The sequence below is a fragment of the Zosterops lateralis genome, assembly GCF_965231275.1.
Source record: "Zosterops lateralis genome assembly, chromosome: 7".
NCBI lineage: Eukaryota > Metazoa > Chordata > Aves > Passeriformes > Zosteropidae > Zosterops > Zosterops lateralis.
In genome coordinates, this window is record NC_139767.1 from 14613467 (window position 1) to 14623391 (window position 9925).

General features: G+C 52.9%; 1 protein-coding gene across 1 annotated transcript; it reads left to right on the forward strand.

The window, feature by feature from the left end:
- Positions 1-7972: 7972 nt before the first annotated feature.
- NEUROD1 (neuronal differentiation 1) lies at positions 7973-9067 on the forward strand (the record flags this gene model as incomplete). The annotated part of the gene is made up of 1 exon (XM_083865372.1): positions 7973-9067. The coding sequence occupies one exon, from the start codon at positions 7973-7975 to the stop codon at positions 9065-9067; it is 1095 nt and encodes a 364-aa protein (XP_083721498.1).
- Positions 9068-9925: the final 858 nt, after the last annotated feature.

Sequence of the window (9925 nt, forward strand, 5' to 3'; positions counted from 1 at the left end):
TGCTTCACATGTGAAATTGTCAGATCTGCAAGCCACCTGAAGAGTGACCAGGTGAGAATTCTTCACTCCTGTTGGAAGGAGAGGTTTAACATCCCCTTTCAACAGTGGAGAGCAAAGCAGTGGAGAGCAGGGTTATTTATGTGCTCTTGCTCAAGTGAACATAAACAACTGGATGCTCTAGCAAACTGACAATAGACTACTAACAAAGGGCCAGATGCTCTTATCCACTTGCAAGGGTGAAGAGGGACAAAATGAGTAAATATTTATGTTATCATAGTAGCATGTAACTGGAGCTCAGTTGTAGAGAAAACAGTGATTTACAAGCACGTTCCTCCTCTCTTGGGAATCCACATAAACCAAGCAAAGGTTCAGCACTGAGAAAAAACTCTGACGAAAGGACTAATCCAAAGGAGAGAGCTACAGATTTTCAAGACACACTTTTCTCTGGGCTCAGATAATGACTAGCAAAGAGAAATGTTTTCCTGGGCAAGAGTCATCACAAATTAATAGGAAAGATCTACCTGGTACACAAGGGAAGTGAGTGTGCATTGTGGCACACAACTTCAGCCCCAGCACCTCAGAAATACTCCCACCTAGAGCTTTGGACTAAAGCTCAGCATTAAGGATGTCTCTGCAAGACTGCTCCAGCCAGAACACCCTTAGCTGCTGCAATACTGGCTGCTCATGCCACAGCTCCACTACAGCCAGCCTTTCTCCTTTCTCACTGACTGGCTACAGTGTGGAGATCATTCCCCATCTACTGCTTTTTTCAAGTTTGTCTGTGCTGCTCCCACAATCACGTAGAGTCACAGCCATCAGTTCTCCAACACTGAACAGCTCAACAAGGTTTGCATCTTCCCTACTGAAAGATCATAGAAAGTTAATTTTGCACAAGAACTTAAAATAAAATATTTTGGGGTTTGGACATATTTTTGCTCCTCATAGACATTTACCTTTCCAAGTCCTTGGAACATTGCAGTTTATTTATGTCTAAGTTGTGCTTGGTTTCAGCCCTAGGGCCTTGATATATCCATACCTCCTGTAGGTGAATTTTATGATTGCCCCAGCCAATGGAGGGCAATAAAATTGCATTCTGGAGGAAATGATATATGAGAAAAAAATGCTTTTTTTGGATGATAAGATACCATCTTTTATGTGAATCTTTTCAGTGAAAGAGGACAAGCAAAGTGTGCTACAGAATGCCTATCCTGTCCTTTGTGGATTAGAGGTCGAGACACCTCCTCAAGAAACAGAGAAGGAGCACATCAGGTCAGTGTTGTTTTGGGATAATCACACTCATAGCTGGGATAGTTAATGTCCCAGGAGCATCTCCAAAAAGCAGTCACATATGACACATACACTTAGGCATTTGACACAATGTTGTGAGCTAACAGTGATAATCATGGGAGTAAAAAGGGAGCGGTGACAGGAAAGTCAAGGGGAGGCAATCTCTTAAAATGTGGTGATGTGTATAACTAAGAATATCCTCAAATACACTTAATGTGCTCAACAAGAGCTTCAGTTGACTAGTTCTGTTCTACAGCTGTACAGGTTACGCTGCACTGTGATGGGAAATGATTCTCCAGCATGCCCTGCTCACTGTGGAGCACTTAAAGCACAGATCCAGGTGTGAACTCACTCCAAGAGGTAAAAACAAAGCCGCATTACGTAATAAGATTTAATGATTATTTGAATCTCTTTTTCCATCCATGTGGATCATTAATTTAACCTTTTGTTCTCAGGATATTGCTTAAACAAGTGACCATGTTCTGAGATGAATCAGGACCATTTTTGTGTACAACCCTTTAAGAGTGTTATGGCTTTAACTTTCTTCAATAAAGGAACACTAACAGAAGCAATAGCTTTGCTAGGAAGTGCAAAATGTTGGCAAAATGTTCAGATTGGATGGCCATAGGGAACAAACACATAAGCTTTTATGTGCACAGCCTGGGGTTCAACCACTATTTTCTCTCAGAGGAGAAAAAATAGCAGACCTTTTAAAGCCACCACTAAGGAGATTTCTATTTAGAGAATATGCAATAACTCATATTGAGACAAGATTTTAATCTCAGCAAAGCTTTGGATAATCTGCTAGCACCTGTGTTTGATGCTCTTCCACCCCATTGCACTGCTTAGACAAAGGCCAAAGGCCAGATCCTGCAAGTGTGTTTGTGGCAATGGTCCCACTTACATGAGGGAGAGTTTTAGCAAAAAAGAGGCAAAGACTGGTCAGGATCTTTCCTTGAGAGTATCACCCATTTGGAAATTACACCAGTGTCATCATCTTTTATATTCCTTTGGAGCCTCATATTCTTTTTAACAAGCACTGCAGCAATTGACATTATTTATTGTGGTAAATATCATACCAGTGCCTTGTGTTGCCTTGCTTGAGGACATGGTGTGAAGTATAGACCGCTCAGTCTGAGGGAACCAGGAGAAAGGTAGTATCTAGGATGATTTCAGAAAAAGATCTCAGCTGCTGGAGGCTGTGTGTGATCTAGAGATATTTTTATAGACGTTTCATGATACAAGCAAGCAGGGCTGAGCTTGGTACTGTGCAGATACCATTAGAGATGCTGTGTAGCCTTGTTACTGCTGAAGCCTCTGTATCCAACTGAGATGTGAGCTCCCCTTAACAAGTGTGATGCTTGTTGAAGTTTGGTCTCTGCAGCTCAAAAAAAGAGAAACAAATGAACAAAACAAAAATGGGCTTGGGTTTGATAATTTGGGGGCACAGTAAGTGGTTCTGTAAAAGGAGATAATGTGGCTGGGCATAGGAAAGAAAAGAAAAAAATCTACATTGATGTCTTACATAGATATGTGTATCTTTCATTCCTTTAAAAATGAGCATTATCCATTTGAAAGGGTTAAAAATAACATCAGATTTCTCTCCTTCTTTGATTCTGTGATTCATGTGTCCCATTTTAAAGTCTACTCCCTGTGAAGAGGAGTGCATTATCAAGGAAAGAGGCTTGCCAGGGACAGAAGGTAATTTCCCGTAGCAGGTGCGTACAGCAGGTGGTACACAGTGTACCTGCAACGAAAAGGTAGATTTAGGCTAAGATTTTATTTAATATGGAAAACTTATTGCATCCTGAGCCACTACTGGGGATGTGCCAAAAATCGTGTCTGCAGCATGATTTATTACGTGAAAATACCACCGAACTAATCAGTGGAGTTACTAATTAATACAAATCTGCATTTTTGCATAAGCAATTAGTGCAAAGAGAGTGCAATGAAAGAGGAAGTTTGACTCATTTAATCTCAGTGCCTATTCAAGCGGAAAGACCCACTAGGGCAAGGCACTAGGATCTACATTAGGATTTTTTTTTCCTTTTGATTAGTTAAAGGAACTAAAAGGTCAAATTATCAATATTTAATTCAAATGGAAATGCATTTGTTCAAGAGGAAAGAAAACACTTTATTTAAACAAGGTGGGACTCTGGGGGTAAATGCCTGGATCAAAAATAATTAGATTTTGCAGTTACAACAGCATCTAAATCCCTTCTGATAAGAAACCTTTTTCCTAATAACAGAGGTGGTTTGACACCGATAGCAAAGACTGCTGACGCTATTTAAACTGTAGCTCGGGCGGTAGCCGGCCTACCAATACAATTTAGACATTTGCTTTAATGGTACGTACTTCTCTGATTTGTTTTGTTTTAATCAATTTGAATTATATTTTAAATCTATTTCGATTTCATAATTGTGTGCACTTGACTAAAAGAGTAATTTTAAAAGCTGATAATTAAACCTCGGTGGTGATGTATTTTCCATTAACTAAATAGAAGTTTACATTTATAGAATTAAAATAACAATAGCATTTATCTAGCGGGGAAAGGCTCAATAAAATTAATACGCTGAGTTTGAAGGGGGGAAAGAGCGGAAAAGGCACCTTAATCAGGCGTACCAATTTTGGAGCCCAGCTGTACACGGTATCCTAGAGAGTGCGGGGCAGTCTCGCCCCGCGCCGAACCGGTACCGAGCGGCGCTCCAGAGCCTTGCTCTCCACGGTGGTTCCCGAGCCGCGGGGCCGCAGCAGCTGCTCACGGCTCGGGGTGATCCGGCCATGGGGCTGCCCTCTCCTGCCGCAGCCTTTGGAAAGGGCGAGCGGGGAACATCGCGGGCAATCCCGGCCCGGCCCGCCGTGCGATGCGGTGGGGCGGGACGGAGGGACAGGGACAGCGGGGAGAGACCTGTTCCCTTCTCTTTTTTAACTCAGGATAACCTTCGTGTTTTTGTGTGGGTGCCTCTCCGGAGCGGGGGGAGAACGGGAAACCTGGCAGCGAAAGGAGAGAGCCCGAGCAGCCCGGGCAGTAAATCACTCGCTCAATTATAAGCGCGGCTTCCTCTCTCCAATAGCTCCAAGCTATTTGGGGAGGCATCTTTTCCCCGCACTCTCGCAGGTGCAATATGAATCAATTATCTTAATTAAGATAATGCCGCAAACCCAAGAGATTTCATCGGGAGCGGATTTGGCGCTCCGGACAACTCTAAGGCGTTTCCACAGCGCTGCTTCCCCCCGCGACAAACCCCCCTCCCGCTCGGCTGGGACGGGGCTCGGCCCCGGCGGCGACCCGCGGAGGGGCCCGGGCGGCCCCGGCACCGCCTCCTGCCCCTGCCCGGCCGGGGGCGGCAGCTGCGGCGGGAGGGGGCGGCCGGGCCGGGCCGGGCCGGGCACAGCTTTGTTGGGACGCGTGCGGTTCGCGTGCCGCGCACCGGGAGGAGGGGGGAGAGGGGGGGCGGGATGGGAGAGAGGGAGGGAGGGAGGGCAGAAAGGAAAAAAAAGAAAAGGAAAAGGAAAGGAAAAGAAAGGGGAAAAATGAAAAAAGAAAGAAAGAAAGAAAAAGAAAGGGAAAAGGAAAGACAAAAGGAGAAATTTAAAAAATAATTTTAAAAATAGAGAGAGAAAAGAAAATCAAAGGATTCGGGAGGAAAAATAAACAGAAGCCGAATTAGAAGCCAGATGGAGAAGGAGGAGTCTGTAGGTCAGGGAGAAAAAAAAAAAAAAAAAAAAAAAAAAAAAAAAAGGACACGCTTGGAGCGATAAAATCAAGCGGCTGGGGAAGAAGAGAAGCAGGGAAGGTGGGAAACTGGAGCCGTTGAGCCAGAGGATGGCCCGAAGAGGGGAGGCAGAGCCGAGTGCCCGGGAGATGGGGAGCAGCAGCAGCAGCAGCGGGGAGGATGAAGGCGGAGCGGCGGAGCCCCGGCGGCCCCGGCCCCGACGGGCGGCACAGAGCCCCGGCCCTGCCCCCCGGCCCCTCCCGGCCACGCGGGTCCCCCCGCCAGTCACACACGGGGACGGGACGGGCTCGGCGGGTTTAAGCCCCTCTGTCCGACCGCTGCCCGCTTTGTATTTGTCTCTCTAGTTACCTGCCAATCGACAACGTGTTGATTTTGTTTTGCTCCCAGGGAACATGACTGTGTTGATCACACTCAGAAGGACACGAACACCCCAGAGCTCTCACCGCTCCCCGAGACCCAGTTTTCTGCCAGTGCCTTCTTCTTAACATTTTTGCCGAGTGTTTCCCCAGCGCCCCACATTCGCGGGTGTATTCCCCAGACAGTCCCGTTCAAAGGCACATTTTCCAGCAGCCGAGGCAGGGCTGGAACAGACCCATCTCTCCCCTGAGCCCCCCAAACCTGTTCGAACCTCACCCGCCACCAAACGGCGGCGGTTCCCGGTAACGGGGTCTGGCCCTCTGGGGGCTCCCGGCCCGGCCCAGCCCCGCACACCGGACCTGTGGCACACACACACCGCGCTGGGGGCTCTCCCTTCCCAGAGACAACCGGCCGGCTTTGGAATAACAAAAAGTGGGCGCTTGCCCCCGGTATTTGATTCCCGAGCAGGCGGACAGCCCGGAGTCCCTCCTGCTGCCCCGCCGGCCCCGGGCTATGTAGGTCATCAACAGGAGAGAAACGTTTTAGAAATAACCCGACCTGGAAAAATATCTTCCAAATCTATCTCCTCAGAGCAGAATGATTTGTTTCTCATTTAAAGTCTCAAAAGGAGAAAATAATTTTATTTTTATTGAATAAATATCCGGATAACGCGTGCCGGCGGCACAGCTATCATGCGAGGGGGGTATCTCCCTCCTTAAAACGCACCCCTAAGGTTTGGCGGCGTTTGCAAACTCCGCCGGGGCGATTAAAGGCTCTAAAGCCACCGCGCTCGGCGTCTCTCCAAACTTCCCGTTAACGGCAGCATTCCCACCGAACACCCAGGAAAAGCGAACCGGGGTTTACGGCAGGCGTTGGGGCAGACCGGGAGGCGCGTGTGTCACAGCAGCCCCGGGATGTCCGTTTTCCCCAGGACACCGGGGAGAGAGGCGGGGGGTCCGCGGCGGCGAGGGAGCGGCAGGGACCGGGACAGGGGGTCTGGGGGGTCAGAGGCGCGCACTGGGCGATGCGGGGGGTGCGGCGGGGCCCCGGGCGGCCGGCCCCGGTAACAATGGGAACAATGGTGGCGGGCGGCGGGGCGCGGGGCGGCGGTGGCGGTGCGGTGCCGGTGCCGGGCGGTGACAGATGGCGCGGCCCGCGGGTCGGGGCGGGCGTGGCGGCTCGGCGGGCGGGCGCGCGCCCGCATACAAATGAGGGGCGTCACGTGGGGGGGGCGCCGCGCGCCTGACGTGGGCGGCCATATGGCGCGTGCCGGCGGGCGGGGCGGGGCGCGGGGCGGGGCGCAGGCGCGCGGGGCGCGGCGGGCGCGCGCTGCCCGGGTCCCGGTGCCGGCCCCCGCCGCGCGTCCCCGGCCCCGCTATATAACGGGGGGAGCCCGGCGCCGGCAGCCTCGGGAAAATACACCGCACACACGCGCCGCGCCCTCGCACGGACAGGAGAGCTGAGCTGCGCCGGGGTTATGAGACCGTCACCGCGCAGGAGAGCCTGAGCAACGGAGGTAACGGGAAACCGGGTTTTGCCCCCGCGGGAAAAGGGTCCGCGGCGGCTGCGGGAGGGAGAGGACCCTGCGAGGTCGGGGCGGACGGGATCTGCCTCTGCCGGACCGGCTTCAGGCTTTATTGTCACTGGCGGCCGTTCCTGCTGTGTGTGCGGGCGCACCTGTATCTATCCACAGACGCACACATGTATATGTGTATATACATATATATGTGTAACTGTGTACATGCGTCCATACACACATATAAATATGTCTATGTGGGTCCGCTCATACAGGCGCACATACATATGTTAATGCGCTTCCACCGATGCTCCTCCGAACTTTGTGCTCCCGTTTCCCCGCGGGCCGCGATTCACGGTCCCGGCTCGGGCTGCGCCCCGCGGGCGGGCGGCATTGTGTCCTCCCCTGTGCCCGATCCTACCGGGGGCGGTCACAGCCCCACAGGAAAGGTCCCCGCGGGAAGCGGGGCACCCCATGCCCGTTTGCAGCAGAGGGGAGGACGGAGCCGGGAGCCGAGGGCAGTGCCGCACCTGTCACCGGGCAGAGGCCGCGCAGCCCCGCCGCGGGCCCCGGGGACGGTCCCGTCCGGGAGCAGCGCTGGGCCCGCCGGGCCCGCACAAGCCCCACGAGAGGAGTCGGCGAGGGGCAGCCGCGGGGAGCGGCGGGGACAGGGCACAGACGGCATCCGTCCCTGCAAGTGCCCTGTGTGTGCCTGTGTCCGCCTTTCCCCTTCCCCTAGTCGGTAACATTGTTTGAGGATTTTTTTTTTTTCGAAGCAAAACAAAACAACCCACGCTTGGTCCACTTGCGTCGTGCCGCCCGGGCTGCCCCCCGCACGCGTAATCTGCTTATATTCCCCGCTAATATCGGCGAGTTACATAATGGTATTTGAACATATGTCAACTTAATTACAAGGCAGAATCGCGGAGACAATTAAAAGTTTGCCCTGGCCCGGTGGGGGATCCAGGGCTTCCCTCGGGAGGGGCGGCGGGTCCGGGAGTGAAGCGAGTTCTCCCCGCGGGGCCGCGGGCGCTGTTCCCGGTGCTGACACGTCTCTCTTCTGTCCCCCGCGCCATGCAGAGGCTCACCATGACCAAGTCGTACAGCGAGAGCGGGCTGATGGGCGAGCCCCAGCCGCAGGGCCCCCCGAGCTGGGCGGACGAGTGCCTCAGCTCCCAGGACGAGGAGCACGAGGCCGACAAGAAGGAGGAGGACCTGGAGGGCCTGCACGCCGAGGCCGAGGAGGACTCGCTGCGGAACGGGGAGGAAGAGGACGAGGAGGACGACCTGGACGAAGAGGAGGAGGAAGAGGAGGAGGAGGAAGACGACGAGCAGAAGCCCAAGAGGCGGGGCCCCAAGAAGAAGAAGATGACCAAGGCGCGCATGGAGCGGTTCAAGCTGCGGCGCATGAAGGCCAACGCCCGGGAGCGCAACCGCATGCACGGCCTGAACGCGGCCCTGGACAACCTGCGCAAAGTCGTGCCCTGCTACTCCAAGACGCAGAAGCTCTCCAAGATCGAGACCCTGCGCCTGGCCAAGAACTACATCTGGGCGCTCTCCGAGATCCTCCGCTCGGGCAAGAGCCCGGACCTGGTGTCCTTCGTGCAGACCCTCTGCAAGGGCCTGTCGCAGCCCACCACCAACCTGGTGGCCGGCTGCCTGCAGCTCAACCCGCGGACTTTCCTCCCCGAGCAGAGCCAGGAGGTGCCCCCGCACGTGGCGGCGGCGGGCGCGCCCTTCCCCGCGCACCCGTTCCCCTACCAGTCCCCGGGCCTGCCCAGCCCGCCCTACGGCACCATGGACAGCTCCCACCTCTTCCACCTCAAGCCGCCTCACGCCTACGGCGCCGCGCTGGAGCCCTTCTTCGAGAGCGGGCTGGCCGAGGGCGCCAGCCCCGCCTTCGACGGGCCGCTCAGCCCGCCCCTCAGCGTCAACGGCAACTTCTCCTTCAAGCACGAGCCGGCCGCCGACTTCGACAAGAGCTACGCCTTCTCCATGCACTACCCCGCCGCCGCCGCCGCCGCGCTGGCCGCGCCCGCCCACGCCGCCATCTTCCCGCCCGCCGCCTCCCGCTGCGAGATCCCGGTGGACGGGCTGGCGCCCTACGAGGGCCACCCGCACCACGAGCGCGTCCTCAGCGCCCAGCTCAACGCCATCTTCCACGACTGAGCCCGCCCAAGCCGCAGGAGGCCCGGGGGGGAGCCGCGCCCGCCGCCCGCCGCCGCCTTGTTTACAGGGCCCGGCGCGGCCCCCGCCCGCCCGCCGGCTCCGGGCCCGCTCCCCGGGGCGCCGCCGTACAGTACAGCGGGGTAGGGCCCCGGGATCGCGTCAATCGCCTGATCGGGATAACAAAATCACAAGCAATAATTAGGATCTATGCAATTTTTAAACTAGCGATGGGCCAATTACAAAATATATATGAAATCTATATTTTTCAACCAACGTTTTACTACTTGTTACCTTTCCCATGCTGAATTATTTTGTTGTGATTTTGTACAGAATTTTTAATGACTTTTTATAACGTGAATTTCCTATTTTAAACCATGCAGCTTCATCAATTTTTATACATATTGGAAAGGTAGAATTATATCTAATTTATACAAAATGATTTAACTAATTTAAACCAGCAGAAAAGTGCTTAGAGAAGTTATGTTGCCTTAGCACTTCTTTCCTTTTCAAATAGATGAAGAAGAAGAAAAAAAAATGCACAATCCGGGCAGTTTCTTTCCCATGCAAGTCTCTTTTTTTCATTTTTTTTTCCTTTTTTCTTTATTTCTTTTTCCTTTCCCCCGTACAATAAGAACCAGATCCCCTAGGTCTTGAGAAGATATAAGAACGATAGACTTATTTTCTATTAAAACATATCATTTCAACACATTACTTGCACAAACTTGTATATAAAGATTATAAGCAAATGCCAACACCCTTTTTAAATCGAAAGCTGCTTGACTATCACATACAATTTGCACTGTTTCTTTTTAGTCTTTGAACCCCTTGGCATTCCGTGGTTTTGGTTTGTTGGAATTT